This window comes from Furipterus horrens, unplaced genomic scaffold (assembly GCF_987537825.1).
Source record: "Furipterus horrens unplaced genomic scaffold, mFurHor1.1.pri manual_scaffold_5, whole genome shotgun sequence".
Lineage (NCBI taxonomy): Eukaryota > Metazoa > Chordata > Mammalia > Chiroptera > Furipteridae > Furipterus > Furipterus horrens.
The window spans coordinates 182,144,538-182,161,658 of NW_028327175.1; the positions used below are offsets into that span (position 1 = coordinate 182,144,538).

Below are 17,121 nucleotides of genomic sequence, written 5' to 3' on the forward strand. Positions count from 1 at the left end.
TAGCAGGAGGAACGACAACCAGTACCTGCATAGGCACTTGGGAGCAAAAGGCTTCCAGACCTGCGGTCATAGCCCCACTGCTGGACATGGTGGTCAAGGAAGAGCGGCTGCTCTTAGACCAGAGGTTCTCAGCCTTGGAGACAACAGGGAGCTTTAAAAAATGGTGATGCCTGAGCCATTCCCCAAGATTCTGCTTTCATGGGCCTGGGGTATGGCCTATGCACTGGGCTTTTGGAAAGCTCTGGTGGTTCTACCTCTGCTCTAGGCCAGTGTTTCTCAGCCTCGGCACCCCTGGCCTCTACTCAGATGCCAGTAGCACTCCCCACTCCACCGTTGTGACAGACGTTCCCAGGAGTTGGCAAATGTATATGGGGGGCAAAACTGACCTTGATTGAGAACCACTGCTCTAGGCCAATGATGTGTTGAGGGTCCGCATAGTGCCTAAGAATGTAGGCTCTAGGGCTACGTTGTTTGGGTTCAAATCCTGGCTAGTAGAGGGCAGAACTTCGGGAAATTATGTGATCTCTCTGTGGCTCTATTTCCTCATCTATAAAGTGGATGATAAAAATACACCATGTACGGTTGTTGGGTCAAACGGGTTAAAGTACCTGGCAATTTCTCTCCACTATATAGGTTTAAAATGGAGAACTGATTAATCAGATCTGAACATGGGCCCTAGGAACTGCATTTCAATAAGCTCTTGAGCTTCTTATTTCTGTGGAAGTTTTGAAAGACTTTGATTTCAGGGTTGTCAAATGCTGCTCCCCTCATTCAAGTGGAGTCTCCCCCAAGGGCTTCACAGGCTGGGACTTGGGCTAAGGCTGGCCAAATCTGCCTGGTGCAGCAGTGCCCTCTAGAGGATGGACTCGGCCCCCAGCTCCTCCCTCTTCCCACCCAGCACTGACTACAGACAGAGGCCCACTGACATGTCTATTGGAAGGACTTTATTTAAGCACACTGGGCCCCACCAGGCAACGTGGTTGGTGCGAGGCTGTGCGAGGGACAGGCTTGGGCTAAAAGAAGGGAGGTGAGCTGGTTAAGCACACTGCAGTCCGCGGGTCGCCGCATCACTTTCACACACACCTGTTGCTGTGGCCCATACCTGGCAGGGCCTTTGGTCGTTGGATGGCATGGGGAGAATACTGCCTGAATCTGGGGTTGGGGCAGGTCTTGGTGTCAGGTGAGGGTGCCGGTGAACATTTGCTAGCCCCAGCTTTGTACCACCTGGGCTTAAGGGCCTTTGGACCACTGCTAAACCAGCCCAATCCAGGGAAGGCGCCTGAGCCCACCAGCTCCTAGCACCTAGGTCTAGCCTCCTCCCTCCCTAACCAGACAAGCCCAAAGTCAAGAATGGCACAAAATCAGCCCCAAGGGGGCCTTCTCATCTCTACAACCTAGCCCCTCAGGTCAGCTAGAGTGGGAAAAGGCAACTTGGTTAATTTCGGCTCTTTCTCCAATCGGAAGGGGGCTAGATCCCCACACCCCTCCTTTGCTAGGGCCTCTGCCAGTGATTCTACCTCCTGTTTCAGAAAATCCAACCAGCAACCAGCCTGTTGATCCCAGGATAGTGAGCAAGGGGAAGAGGGAGAAAGAAAGAAGCTGATGGGAGTGACTTCGAGTATAGCCTCAGATCTCAAATGGCCTCAGCCTGTGGATACTGTCAGTTCACCCTTAGCAGGGAATGGTGGGCCTTGGAGGCTACACTACTAAGCTTAGGTGCTGTAAACATTAGTGTTAAAGGGGTGACTGGTGGGCAGGAAGCAATGAGCTCCCTCTCTCCAGTCCCCATACTGAATAAACACTTCAATAAATAAAATTGAAGATGGCATTGCCCAAGGATGGATGAAAAGCAAATAGCAGGGCCTGGAGCCAACATGCTCCTTAAACACTCCTGAGACCCCCTGCTGGGAGCTTGGGGTTGGAACATTAACTCTGCCACCAGTCAGAAGCACTACTCCTGCCTGCCTCAAATGCCCAGTGTGGTCCTGGTCCCCAGGTAAGCTTACGGGCATCCTGCCCTCTCCTGACCCTGGGGTCTCAGGAATAGCCTTTCCAGCTTCCCAAACCCAAACTGCATCAAAACCAGACAGAACTCAACCCTGATTCCAGGCCTCAGTCCATGATCAGGAGGCATCAAGAACAGAATGGTGAGCAAGGGAGGCAGCAGCTGCCATGGGCCCCAGGGCACCCTGGGGTTGGGGCTTGTCCAGCCTAGGATGGGCAGCAGCAAGGTCTCCCGGGGTTAGGTCTACCTCCCTCTGTGTCCCTAAGGTAGTAAACATCATCCCACACAGCCAGGCAAAGGAGTGGGGCCCTCTGCCAGCACTCTTCCCTGTCAGGGGCCAGTTAGTGGTCAACCCCAGGCCTCAGGCCATCACCCTCATGGGGAGTTCATCGTCCCTTCTGGGCCCTGGGATTCCTGGGCCACACGGCACTCACATAGGTGCACATACTTGTACCCACACACCCACACACACACTCATACACACAGGCAGTTCCTCGCAAACACTCCAACTCAAGAAAGCGAGTTTTAAAGTGGAGTTAACTTCAGAGAAAGATGAAGATGATGTCCCAACATTAGAAGGTTTTCCTGTGGATGGATCGGGCACCGTCTTCCTCATATTCCTTCTTGGAGACCCACATCTTCTTGAAGGTATCCAGGGAGGCAAGGATAGAGCCCCTGGAGTAGAGGGAATCCAAAGGAACATTGTGAGGAAGAGCATGGGTATTTGCTTCCTGTTCTACTTATTCCCAGGAGAACTACTCACCCAATCCACGTGGAATACAGTCTCTCCTGAGGTGCAGATATCTGCAAGGGCAGGTGGAAGGAGGAGTCCAAGTCATTTACCCGCCCCTCTCACTTTCCCTCCCAACCCTCCTCTTCATGGGCAGTTCTCACCACCAAGGCACTGGATGAACGTCACACAACAAAGGCACGTCCTTTTGGACCCTGGGGTGTCTCTGGGGGTACTACAGTGAGCCTGACACCCATCTTGAGAAACAGGTTTCCAGCAGCCCTAAGTACAATTCCCAGAAAGGCTGGGGCTATCTGGGAGCAAGATTTGGCCCTGTTGGGGGTCAGTGGGAAGCAGACTCCATGGCAGGAACCACACTCCTTCACTTAGAATCCCTCCTTTCTCAGGCCGGCAAGCTCCCCTCACCAGTCACTAAGATGCTGGACTATGTCACAGGGGAGCAGCAAAAGTCAATCTCACAACAATGTTAGTTTCCCTGAAAGACCACATGTGGGGCCCTCAGCCTTCACCCTGCCACATCTGGGAATTACAATGGACCCCTTTTGTGAAGATGGCCAGTGAGAATGGGTCCTCCACTCTGGCAGACCTCGGGGCCAGTGGGGAAGTGGGAGCCAACTGGCAGCAGAGGGGAGGCCACACCACGTGGCACTGCAGACCCTGGGGCCCAGTTCCACCCAGCCCCAGCCCACATTGTGCTCCTACCCTGATCTTCACATCTTTCGGAGCCAGTTTCTTCACTTCACTCAGTAGCCTGTCACCAAAACCTGAAAGGGCAGCAAGGAGAATTCCAAGTCAATCCTCTGTGTCTAGGCCTAGCAGGATCTGGAAGCTTCCTGGGCAAGGGCCCCGAGGGCAAAGACCAACCTTTGAACAGGGTGGAGCCTCCCGAGAGGACAATGTTAGAGAAAAGTGTGCGCCTCAGGTCCATGTCAGACTTCTGGATGGCGAACACCAGCACCTCATGAATGCCCTCACTTTCCTCGCCGATCAGATCTGGCCTGAACAGAAGCTCAGGTGCCCGGAATCGGGAAGGACCAATCTGCAGGGTGGAGGGCAAGCTTCAGAGGCTAGGACTGGGGCTGAGGTCCCTTTGGGAACGAGGATGAAAGAGGCCCTTGGGCCCACCTCTTAGTAATCAGATGATTATGAAGGCCAGGCTTAGGGAAAACCTTGGATGCCAAGGTCTTCGAAGAACACAGATAGGGCTCCTGGGAACAAATAGGGAACAAAAAGGAACAAACACGGCTCCTGGGAAACTAAAGAGAGGAACCTTCTGTGTTTAATCCTAGCCTTGGCATTTCCAGCCAAGAGACCTTTTGCATTAATACATGGACTCCTTCATGCATGGAAACATCTTCCTATCAATGGTGGTCCAGAGAGAGGCAACCCAGCCTATTTTGTGCTCAAGTGGTGAAGGACAGCACTAACCACACCCCTTCTAACCCTATCCTGACCTAGAAAGTGCCTCTGGTGCCTCCGCTCCTCCCACAACAGAAGCAAAGTCCTGGGCACACCTCCCTGGCAGGAGACAGTGCTGCTTAAGAGCTCCAATGCTCCCTGCACGGGCGGAAGGACTGGGACCTTGACTCCAGCCTCCCCGCAGGGAGTCTATTTGGGCCCAGAGCTTTTGGGGGCCAGAGGGCACTGATGGGATAGATGCGATCACCTACCTCAATGGTGCTGCCATCGGGCAGGTAGTACTGAGCCTTCTCTGTCTCGAGTGTCTCATCCTTCTGGGGGTTTATGGATAGGTAGCAGGCTCTCTGCAGAACCAATCACAAGTCAGGCAGGTGGGAAACCTGGCACCAAGTCCCGGGGGACTGACGTGCTGCTGCAGAAATCTGCCCATGGCAATCATGGCCCTAAAGGTCATTAGAGCTGCTGCCCTAAAGCAGAAGCAGGGAGATTTATGGCGGCATTCACTGGGTGCCATTTAGGATATGAGTGCCCACCTATTCGAACTTCCTGGTGGGCAGGTGTGGATACGTGGCTCCCTGGATCTGGGTCTGAGATCACAACCTAATTTTAATCCAGACTCAGGCATCTTTCTTCTATTGCTCATGTGGCTCTGGGTCCCACTACCCAGCTCAGAGGTTAGTCTATAGCCACAGGTGGCAGGAGGTTTTCAGTTAATTCAGAAGAAAAAAAATGTATTCTGAATTCCTCAGGGAGGTGAAAGAACATATGTAATTTGTACATAAGGTATGAAAAACATAACAATCACCATTGCGCAGCTTAAGAAACAGAAGCTGCTCCCTTTCCCCTACAAGATGGTAGCTCTTTGGGAAGATGAGACTGTGAGTGTGAGGGGGCCCAGGTGGAGACCCCACAGCTGTCAGGAGGCCTGGCCGGGGAGAACAGAGCCTGATCCTCTCCCCCAGGACAGGACCTTCATCTCTTTTCACTCCAGGCCCCGGAGGTCCTGGATGCTCTGTTCCCACCGCCACCCCATCCCTGGGCCCATGGGCCAGCACTCACTTCTTTTATGGCCTTGACAATCTCAAACTCCGAGGATGAATGGAAATCATAGCCCTCCTTACGCAGGTAGAGGCGAAGGAAGCGAGAGACGTCCCGGCCAGCGATGTCGATGCGCATGATTGAGTGAGGCATGGCGAAGCCCTCATAAATGGGCACGGCATGGGTGACACCGTCCCCGGAGTCCAGCACCACACCCGTGGTCCTGCCTGTGGCGTAGCTGAAGCAAAGGGGGCAAAGCATCACTAACCCCTGCCTCCTCACTTGGGGAAAAACTCACTTCTTTTAGAGTTCAGGGTTGGCTAAACTAAAGCTGGGCCTGCCTTTCTCCGGGGCCTCAGACTAGGCTGAGATTAAGAACACCTGAGCACCGAAGTGAGCCTTGAAAGGCCTGAATGAAAGGAGGTGGGCCTCTCCGAGCTCCCTTCCCACGCCTAGAAACAGGCTTTCCAGTCTCAGCGGTTTCAGGGACCCGGCCTGCGGGGCAGTTTTCACTCTCTAGACAGGAGGAAAACACTCAAGTGCCTACAGGGGCTAGGCAGGAAAAGTAAATGAGTAAAGGAAAATAAGAATATTTTCACTTCCACAAAAAACTAGCTATTTCCCCACATGACTTTCTAGGTCTGTGCTTAGCTTTTTCTCTTCTGTTAGAGACAAGGGGACGGACATTATTTCTGTGATGTGAGGGGAGAACGCTCACCATGTTTGATAAATAGCAACAGACACTCTGCCTTCATGTTGGGGGGACAGGGAATAAAGTGTATGTGGTGCAGTCAAGCTAGCAAGCTCCCAGGTGGCAGCTGCTCCCCTACAGGAATGCCGAAGCACTGCTCTGCTCCCAGGGAGCCAGGCTGGCAGCCAGGCTGCGACTCACAGGCTGAGCACAGCTTGCATGGAGATGAAAAGCGCTGGCACATTGAAGGTCTCAAAGAAAACTTCGGCAGCTCGCTCTCGGTTTTTCCGTGGGTTTAAAGGTGCCTCTGTCAGGAGCACAGGATGCTGGTGAAAGATGCCCAGACAGCAATCAGGGTGAGGCCAGAGTTCCAGCCCTCACTAGTACTGGGGGAGAAGCCCGTGTGTGGCTAGCCAGGGGCATTTGTCAGCCTCCCTCCAAAAAAGGCAAGCTGGGCCCATCACTTACCCCTGCCCAGGTCAGTGTCGCAACTTTCCAAATCATGCCCCCTCTGAAGTTTCGTTCTGTCCTTACCCACACCGCTATCCTCCCCTCCTCTTCTTCCAAGATTCTTACATAGATCCCCGTGTCCACTACATATCTCCAATTGTCAAGAAGATTTTGCTAATAAACTCTTGGAATTATTATGATAAGAATAATTAAGGTTTTTTTTTTTTCAAAATAGAAAGTTAAATTTTAATATTGAATGTACTTTTTAAAAACAGAACACACCCCTCCCCTGGAAATCAGATACACCTAATATGCCTATGTTCCTTGGCGTTTCTGAGTGGAGAGTTTCTCCTTACATGTTAAAGAGTATAGACTCTGAAGTCTGAGAGACGTGGGTTTGAATCCCAGCTTTACTTTATCACACTTGGCTTATTTGAACTTGTTCTTGTTTGTAAACTAGAGATAATACTACCTACATCTCATAGGAATGGTGTAAAGATGAAATGCGAACATATCTAAAAAGCACAAGCTCTGGTGCCTGGCACACGGTACCACTTAAATATTCATGGTGGCAATCGTCATCTTCCTCATCTCTGGGATAAGGGTTCTGACCAGCTCTGCACACCCCACAGGGCTGCCCCATGCATGGGATCCTCACCTCCTCTGAGAATGTCTGCAGCTGGTCCTTAGAATAGACATATTGCCAGATGCGCTCCATGTCATTCCAGTCCTTGACAATGCCGTGCTCCATGGGGTACCGGATGGAGAGCAGCCCTCGGTGCTCCTGGGGACAGAAAGCAGAACTTACAGCAGCAGCCAATCTCTCAGCTGAGTTGGCCAGTGGGCCCTGCTCTTCCACAACTGGGAGTTCCCACCCCACAGTTCTCACCCTGGGCTAATGGCAGGCATCCGTTTATTCCCTAAGTCTCCAACTGTACAACTGTAAACTGCTCTCACTGCTCAATAAGAAGGCAAAGTAAAGGGCTTCTGCATTTGCATGGGCCCTTGGCTGCCCCTAGAGCAAGTGACAGGAGACATCCTCTTCATTGACTGATCCTAGGACATAATCTCCTGGGTCCCACCTCTGGGCCTCAGCACTTGGAGCCAAGACTGACAGCTATGATTCTGTTTGTTCTGCTTCTAGAGGCTGCCTGCGGGCTCTGCCAAAGTGTGTTAATTAACTCATCCCCAGGGTACCCCAGCCAGGATCTATCTCCAATCCTTCTGCCAAAAAATAACCAAGACTGTCAATCTGATCATTGGCAAAGTAATAACAGAATACAGAAGGAAGGCAAAAGCCCTGTTTTCCAAACTGCTCTCTGTTTCCCAAATCAGGGTTTGAGATTTCACTCCAAGACCAGAAGCTGCTCCTGGGAGAAATAAACTGATAAGGCCTAGGATGAGAGAACCAAAGGGGAGATTTTAAGAGGAAACCGCTCCTTTTACTCATGGCCATGCCCCATTGCTGGGATACTGTCCATGGGAGAAATATAGGTCTTTTGTTGGCTCAAGGACTGGAAATTACCTCTGCTTTGGGGCCAATGAAGATGTCTCCTTCGAGGGCTCCTGCCATGACACGAACATGCTTGGGTCTGCCCACACTACAAAAGAGAGTGGGGAGGACCGTCACTTTTCATTTCACAACTGAACATGTGGCAGAACAGAGGCACAAACTCAGATAGGAAGAAATATACTCAATTCTGTGATTATCTTTAAGAAGTGAGGTTACAGTTGTTTTTTACTTTCTTCTTTCTACTTTTCTGCATTTCCCACAATTTCTACAATGAACATGTACTAAGTTAGCCATAACTATTTTTATTATATTGAATAGTTATATTATTTAATAAGTTATTAAGATGAATTTTAGAGGATTCAATACCTCTAGTTCTTCTCTTTCCCCAATGTAAGTGCAGACCAAGAGACAAGGAAACAATTTCTAAATGAATGGGTAATTTTAGTCTCCTTAGCCCCCTGCCCAGGACTCCTACTAAGTAAACTGTGCTGTTGTTGACTGTGACAGGTGGCCTTCTTTCTTTTTCTCCCACTTTAAGCCCCTTCCCCAGGTGCCTGTACCCTTCTCCTGCCTGCAGTCTCTGTCCCTTAGGAGGACAGTGCTGAGAAACTCATTCTCACTAAGATGGTAGGTATGGTTTAATAGTTAAACCCTATCCTGGGTGACAGGGGAAATTGAGAAAGAGGGCTCCATGAAGACGTAGTCACTAAAAGCAATGAGTTACCAATTATAACATTTTTGGCATCAGACAAAATCAAATTTTAAAAAGAGGCCTCTTGCCAGTACCTCCTAAATTGTACCATGTAGGCAACTGTTTCCTTTGCTTACTCCAAAAGCCAGCTCCTGCCCTTTGCTTGTTTTCAGTGCCAAGGCTGACCTGAATGACAGATCCCTTCTCCCTAACAGACAGGGGGCTGACCCCCTAAAAAAGCTGACCAACTCCTTAAGCTTCTAAGCTACAGATTGACTTACTAGTTTGGAAAGCAGTATTTGGGGATCTGATCACCAGCGAAACCAGCTTTAATCACACCGGATCCCTGAGGAGAGAAGAGAGAAAGAAAAGTGAGAAGTATCACAACAAGAGGAGATGTGTACCCTACAATGCATATACGGTTCCATTTTTATTTTAAAAAGAGACTTTATACTTGTATATATCTACTTATATGAGGTCTATCCAGAAGGTATCCAGCCATGTAATACAAAAAACAGAGATACTTATTGAAGAAGACACAAGATACAATCAACATTGTACATAGAACAATAACACCTTAGTCCCATTCAAAGTAGGACCTTGGGACCTCACACAGTTCTTCCATCACCATCAGCTGCATCATATTTTCTTGAATCTCATCGATGGTCTGAAATCTCTTCCCTTTCAAAGGTGATTTTAGTTTTGGGAAAAGCCAGAAGTTGCAGGGAGCCAAATCTGGGCTGTAGGGTCCTGAGTCACCTGGGTGATTTGATGTTTTGCCAAAAAGCTCTGCATGTGATGTGATGCATGAGCAGGCATATTGTGATGAAGCTGCCAATCACCAGGTGCCCATTGCTGCGGCCTTTTGAATCATCGGAATAGTTTCCATGGAGAAATGTTCAATCTTAACGCAAAATTTAATGCAGATTCATTGCTGTACTCATTTTCAGTGTGACAGCCACACAGCAACCACGCTCACTCAACAGCATCTATCACCCCCACTAGTACAGTGAAGTCGTCATTGTTCACACATGAGTATTCCAGCCCACTCTCCTTGGCTGCCAGGTTACTTCAATGTTGCACAAACTGTTCCCTATATTAACAATAGCTGGACTTTCTCCAGACAGACCTTGTACAAGCATTTGTATAGTGAATGCATGTCAAAGGGAAGGAAGTGGGACTGGGGAGGGTGAGGAAAACTTTCACTGTACACTCAGGGCATTATTTTATTTTTCTGTATTCTTTGACTTTTCCACATTGAACATGTTTTACTTTTGGCATTAAAAACTAATATCAATAAAGGGAATAAAAGGAGAAACCCTGAGGAGAGAAGAAGAAAGTAGCTAAAAGCACCGAAGTAGCCAAGTTCAGAAACACAACCAGGGTGTGAAGAGTGCATGGCTAAGTTATACTACCGTGGGACACCTGAGCTCTCCCTGCTCTCCAGGACGCATATGACAGACACCTCCATGAGCACTGCCATGGAACACACACCATCTGGTTCTTACTGCAGAGGCAGACTACTCTGCTTTGTAGGGGGTTTGGGGTTACTGTTTTTACCATGCTTTGTTTTACTTGTTGGTCTCATGATAATAAAGAGCAGGGAAGCCCTAAAGCATTGCCTGAGAAGAGAAGAGACCCAACAACACAACCCTGCTGCTCCAATCCTTGTACGTTGGTTGGGCTCAGGGTGGTGGTAGACATGCTGATGGGAAAAGTCAGATTCTGCCTAGAAAAGAATCTGACTTCTCCCACCAGCATCTCTGATACCACCTCGGGGCCAAACCAAAGTAAACATTGACTCTATACACAGATACTAACTCTACACAGGACAGCTGTTGAAGCTTGATATTGCTTGCATATGCAACCGGTTCTCTTCCTTCTTAACTCTTCTACCACCACAGCTGATACCCTCATCCTTCCAGCCCAACAGTGCAACTAATCGGGGCAAGCCTTTTCCTGCTGCCTGTCAGCCACTTCTCCTGGGGCAGAGTATGGTATTTCCAGAATCCACACAGCAAGCAGTAAACACATCAGGAGATGCTAAATGGCCAAAGTTATCTTTGCACCAAAAGCTTCCTAGCAACATCCCTGGTTCCCTCCCTGTCTCTTATCCCTGCTTTTCTATGGGAGAAGGGGTTGAGATAGGCCATTCTGGTGCCTGACTCTGGCAACACAGGAAAAAAGTATGAAGTGGCTGAAGGACAGGAAAGCAGTAAGTTGAGCAGGGCAAGCCTGTTCTCTAAGACATCAGGAACCTCTGCCAACAGAAAAGAGAAAAAACAGAAGATAAATGCAAACTCATCGGCCTGGGCAGAACAGCAAGATGCCTGGAAAAGGTGCAGCTGCACACTGAGCAAGGAGGGAGAACTACCCTATTGCAAACCCAAGGGCTCTGGGACAGCGACAGGGCGAGTGAGAACAGCGCTGCACAAGAGGACTCCAGGAGCCTGTCAGCTCAAGCTTCTTTATAATTGCTCCCTGCCTTCCCCTGGGTGTGGTGATGACAAGACTCACTGGTTTCCTGGCAGAGGTTGTAAACAAGAAGAGTAAAGATGAAACCTGTACTTCAGACTCTAAATACTTAAAAAAAAATTATTTATTTTTATAGGGGAAGGAAGGGAGAAGGGGAGAGAAACATCAATGTGTAGTTGCCCCTCACGTGCCAACTGGCGACCTGGCCCGCAACCTAGGCATGTGCCCTGACTGGGAATCGAACCAGCAACCCCTTGGTCCACAGGCCGGCGCTCAATCCACTGAGCCACACCAGCCAGGGCCTCTAAATACTTTTAAAAGATGATTTTTCTGGCTATTTAACTTTGAGTTTACTAGCAAAAGGACTAGAGTCTGAGTGACAAGGCAGATTATGATGTTAGGATCATTTCTTCCTCTCCGTCCTTCCTAGCAAGACTGTAACAGGCCCAGTTCAAATATCACTGCCTTCCTCCAGAAGAATAGTCCCCAGATGGAATTAATTATCCTCCTCCTATTATCTCATAAAATCACATACCTATGCCACTAGGTAGTATGTGTTTCATTCTGCTTTCTATTTGACTTTAGTTTTCCAGTTTTTTTCTCTTTTCAGCTCAAGTTCCTTGAGGACAGAGACTTTATATATCAGCAGTATCTGGTGTTTATAGGGTACTCAAACAGATGCTGGCTGACTAAAGTAAAAATCAAGTTCACGTGATTGGCAGATGATTTCTAATATATGGAACCTGATGAACAGCTGGAATGCCAGAAGCCCCAGGCAAAAGTGGTACAAGAAAGACCAAGAGAGTGTTGGGAATGATGCACAAGATCCAGGAACCAGACCCAGCTTGTTCCTGCAGCCTCAGGAGCTGGCCTGCCAGGCCAGCAGTTGGGTGAAGAATGGGTGGGGATGTGGGAGGCAGCTTCCTTCCTCTGTGTGGCCAGTTAGGCACCAGGATGGCCAGTCTCTCTATTCTACTCAAGTCATACCATGAGATCATATAAAAAGGTAATGTCAATTTCTTTAACAGTATTTATAACTAGAAACTGTGTACCTGGCAAACAGGCTGCTACTCTCTTTGTTACTCACTCTGGCAAAATCAAGCCAACAAATGCCTTGTAGAGGCTTCTTGAAAAAGTAGTCTCATTAAATATTTGATTTTTAAGGACTCAAATCTGCTGCCAGCCACCTCTGACCATTCATTCTCCTTCTGCTGCAGACAAACAAATAGCAAAGTCCTTAGTGAGGGTCTCCCAGTACCTGCTGACTTTAGACCTATGGCTTGGGTGACCTTTATCCAAAGCACTCCTAATTATTCTGGACAAGCTGGGAAGGAAGCTAACTATCTCCCATTTTATTTATTGATACCTTTTTTTTTTTTTTTTTTTTTTGAGAGAGAGAGAGAGAGACAGAGCGAGAGAGATTTGTTGTTCCACTTATTTATGCATTCATTGCTTGTTTGCTGTATGGGGATCGAACCCACAACCTTGGCACATAGGGACGATGCTCTAACCACCCTAGCTACTCGGCCAGGGCCTCTCCCATTTTACAAATGGGAAAAGGATGCTGAGAGGTGGAGCCTCAGATTTGAGGACACTAGTGGTCCATTTTGTCCTGGAGACATACTATGTTTGGCCCATAGAGTACTCTTTTAATTACAACTTTATTGAGATAAAATTCCATTTATCCATTTAAGGAGTATAATTCAATGGTTCTTAGTATATTCACAGAGTTGTATAATCATCACTACAATCTAATTTTTGAACATTTTCATCATCCCTAAAAGAAACTCTGTACCCATTAGCAGTCAGTATCCATCCCACCCCTTCCCCAACTCCCAGCCCTAGGCAACCACAGATCTGCTTTCTGTATCTATAGAACACAAACTACTTTTACATTAACTTTTGATAGTTAAAAACTGGGGACTGCATATGAAGTTTAAAATTTCAGATTTTTCTTGAAAACTCAGATGTGGTAACACCGGGCTTGCATTCCTGCATGGGGGCAACTGGCTGGGATTGAGAAGCAGTGGGCCCTTTGGCCAGGCATGCTTAATATACCTTCCAGAGCCCTCACCCCATCTTTAAGGCTACCCTCTTCCTCACCCTTTTAATGTTCCTGCTCAGCCTCTGAAGGCACTGAGTTTAAGACCCCTATTGTATATATTCCCAGCAAGTAATTCATGATATTTCTCCTTCCACATCGTATCTGATTTCTTTCTTACCCTCAGAGCACCTAGCCTGGTGTGAAGCACATCCTTGGCTGTCAAAATACATATAATTGAACAGTGAGATATCTCTACAAATCAACTCCTCTCCACTCTTTCTGTCAAGCCAGGGATAGACTCTTGCTTAAGTTGCACAACCAACATTTAAATGTTGTATCGTAAGTGCTTGTGGTAAATAAATCCAATATAAAAAATAAAATCCAATGTCTTCATTTCTTCAGCTACTTCTAGTGTCCCTTAAATGTAAGTGAATCAGCAGATCTTAAGAGCTGATGACAGGTTGTAAAAAAGAAAAATTGAGATAATCAGTGAAATTTGAATATTGACTGGATATTTGATATTAATAAATTATTGTTAATTTATTAGGTTTGGTAATAATATATTGATTATATTTTTAAAAGAATGTGAGAGAGGGAAGTGAGTGGGAATGTCATGGTTAAAAAGACTGACCAAGATTTGATAACTGTTACAGTTAGGTGAGTTGTATGTATTCCCTCTCCTTCTGTCTATGTTTCAGGTTTTCTATAATAAAAAGAAGAGTTAGCAAATAAAATGCTAGCACTTAAGTGAAAATTCAAAACACAAATACACACACACACAATATAAAGTCATAGATGGAATGGAACACATCAATTTTATGATATGGTTGCTTTTAGGGTTATTTCTGGAACATAAGAAAAGGATAAAATTGTGAAGAGCTATAAAGAACTTTCAATTATATCTGTAATATTTTATTTCCTAAAAATATCTGAAATATCAATATTTATTAAATCTGGTGGTAGACACATGTTACATGAGTGCTCATTATATACTTCTCTGAGTTTTTCTTTATTTTTAATATGTCTCATTTTTTACAAATGGGGCTGAAGCAGCATAACATTTCCTGAAAGAGTGAAACTCTTATCCATCTTACTGATGAACTTGTAAAGATTTGATGCTGTTCCTGCATTTAGGTCCCCATAGTCACAAAGATGGTTTTAAGATTGACCAGAATGCTGATCTGTTTTAGGACAGAACTTAAAAGTAATCTAATCAAAGTGTTGTAGTCCTCAAAATGTTGTCTGGGAGCTTCCCTCCTCTTGTATTACTATTGTATTATATTGTACTATATTGTATGCCTTTGGGAAGAATAACTTACGTTTAGTTCTTAAAACTACCTATCACTTATTGCTGTCATTAAAGTACAGGTATGCACCCCCCAACATACATCCCTCCCTCCCCTTTTCCTCATTAAATTCTAATGAACAGGTTTGGTGCCAGAACATGATGAAAAGAGTGGTCAACAACTGTTTTAATACTGGGAAAGACTGAACTGATAATGAGGCTCTTCCCTCTTCTCTCTGCTTTATTTCTTCTCCCTTTTAAAAAATTATTCTCGCTAGCCCAGAAATAAAATTATAACAACACATTAAGCTATGGAGCTGTTAAATCTGCTAGAGACACATTATTCTCATAAAGTTAGCTCACATATTTCAAGTAATGTTTCCTATCCATCCTTCATTGTGAAACAAAACAAAACTCTTCAAATGTCAAACAGCAAGATGTAGCAGCTACTCTGTAAATCCTAATGGGAAAATCATTTAAGTTTCTCCTATATCACCTTTTGGCAGAATCATTGGCATAAGAAAGAATATATTTTCCCTGAGGAAAAAAAAAAAAGTCAATTCTTTAAATCTTAAAACTGAAAATGCACCACTGCTTTGATGCATTTCAAATAAACTACCAAGAAAGGAAAAGGAAAAACTAAGAAGCATTATTAGCTTTAGCGACATTAAAGAAAATAGCTGGAGATGGAACTTCTGCCCAATAATTCAAGAAGCAAAGTATCTGGATGGACAGACTGCTTATTCTGCATTGCTGATGAAAAAGAAAAAGAAAATTGCTAATTTTTATTTTTTTCCCCATTTTAAAGCTATGAAAAAGGCAGATGAAGCATATAAAAAACTGGCTGAAGACAGAAGTAGTAGGTTTTCTGAAAATCAACTTTATAACAATGAGTCCTACTCAATCCTCTGAAGTAACTAAGCCCCCCCGCGTCCTTTCTCTATTTAGGAATATCTTTGTTACTGTGATACAGATAGTCAATCATTTGTTTGTCCACCCATCAATGAAATGAAGAAAAAAAATGTATTGAGTACTAAGTGCTGCCAGTCCCTAGGTATTGTGCGTGTGGAGGGAGGTAGGGAAGGCAAGAGTAATGAAAATTAAGGAATACCATCTTTTTCGAAAAGGATTTAACAGTCTAGTGAGTGAGACCCCTCAAATTCTCCCAAAATGGAAGTGTCTCATTGAACTCAACCTTCTTCTTTGAGGAAGAAGCCATACTCCTTAAGAGGAAAGCTAACAACAAAAAAGCACTTTTCTTTGAAAAAAGTGAGGAATTTGGAACCCGATCTCAATTTGAATCTTGGCTACTCAATTCACAATCCTGGTGGTCTAAATATTATTTAACCTCTCCAGGCCTCACTTTCCTGCATAAATCAGGGACAGTCATTCCCATGTACCAACCAGAGTTTAAGATTAAATGAGATGATGCAGCATGCCTAAGGTCCCAAGGGCTGGATCAACAGATCAAATCTGATAGCTCTGGATAGAGGGAACTAGCGGTTTTGCCTCAAGGGACTTAGAAGGGCCACAGAAGAGGTGCCAACCAATCTTGGTGGGACTAAACCTTCAAGCAGAAGACAAACGCAGTTGTTTTTCAATTGTCCCTCTCGGCCCAAAATAAGAGCAGTATTTAGATTCTTTCCAGTTGTCACTATTTATGCATTTTCGTGGGGTATTAGCAAGAGGAATAAAGGATAAAGCACTGGATTTAGGGCACCTCTACCGTGCGACCTTGGGCTCACTTTAATTCTTCCGGCTTCAGTTCTCTCATTTGTAAAACGAGAATCAAACTTCCTGCTTAAACCTTCCACCCAGTTTTTGCGAGGAGCCAGCTCGAACGTTTGTGAAACCCCTCTGTAAGCGTTAGAGAGTCTGGCAAAATATTATGTTAGTAATTATTTTCACCAGCAACTAGGCGTCCCTGCTTGCTTTGTCACTCTCCTTTATTCTCAACCTTCATGAACGCTATAATTTATAATCACAGAAATAAATGAACTCCTGAGCCCATTTCTGGCACCAGGTTCCCGGGCCCCACCCAGACAGTTACACAGCCAAGTCACCCGGGCGGCTCCGAAACGAAGTAAACTTAGGCCTCCTCCACCCACGGGCGGGCCTTAGCCCATCAGGCCCCACCACTGAGAGTTCTGGAAGCCAATCCCAGCCCTCGTGCACCGCCCCTTAAAGAGGAGAAACCCTTATGGCGACCCGGAAAAACTGCTGGAACGCAAGCCAATCACTGCAGAGGGTAGTCCTCATCCGGCAAAGCTCAGAGGCGGGGTCATTGGTCAAGATGGACAGCCAGAGCAGCCAATAGAGTTATCAGAAACTGGGGAAGGGTGGGTGCCGGGACCTCACAGTGCTGTTAAGGCCCCTTAAACCACGGGCCAAAGGGCCCGCCTTGGACTAGAAGTCTTCTCTTTATTCGCCCCAAAGCTCTCCATCCCATGGTTGCTGGCTTGCCTCCCCGCCTGCGGATTATAGGTGGGAGGAGGACGGAGACACAGACAGCTGAACCCGTATGACAGGCAAGGCCAGTGACAAAGAGCCGGCGGCCCAGGCTGAAACCGGGAACCGATTCCTTGGGGAACAGGAGCGTAAGACCCTTTAGAGCTACAAAAGATGCAACTCACGTTGTCGATCACAACAGGCTGGTTGGCGATCACATCGTAAGACTCCATGGCAGAGGAATCTCTCCTTCCGAGGAAGGAACTGCCTGCCGGGTCCGCGGCTAGCGCCACTGACACGCATGCGCAGAC

General features: G+C 46.6%; 1 protein-coding gene across 1 annotated transcript; it reads right to left on the reverse strand.

Annotated features, from left to right (window-relative positions):
- Positions 1–922: 922 nt before the first annotated feature.
- Positions 923–17,121, reverse strand: ACTR1A (actin related protein 1A). The gene is made up of 11 exons (XM_090278508.1): positions 16,996–17,121; positions 8,840–8,904; positions 7,880–7,955; positions 7,013–7,138; positions 6,106–6,230; positions 5,235–5,451; positions 4,427–4,519; positions 3,621–3,795; positions 3,459–3,520; positions 2,769–2,809; positions 923–2,680 (listed from the first exon to the last, which is right to left on the reverse strand). The coding sequence occupies exons 1-11, from the start codon at positions 17,041–17,043 to the stop codon at positions 2,578–2,580; spliced, it is 1,131 nt and encodes a 376-aa protein (XP_090134634.1). The 5' UTR covers positions 17,044–17,121; the 3' UTR covers positions 923–2,577.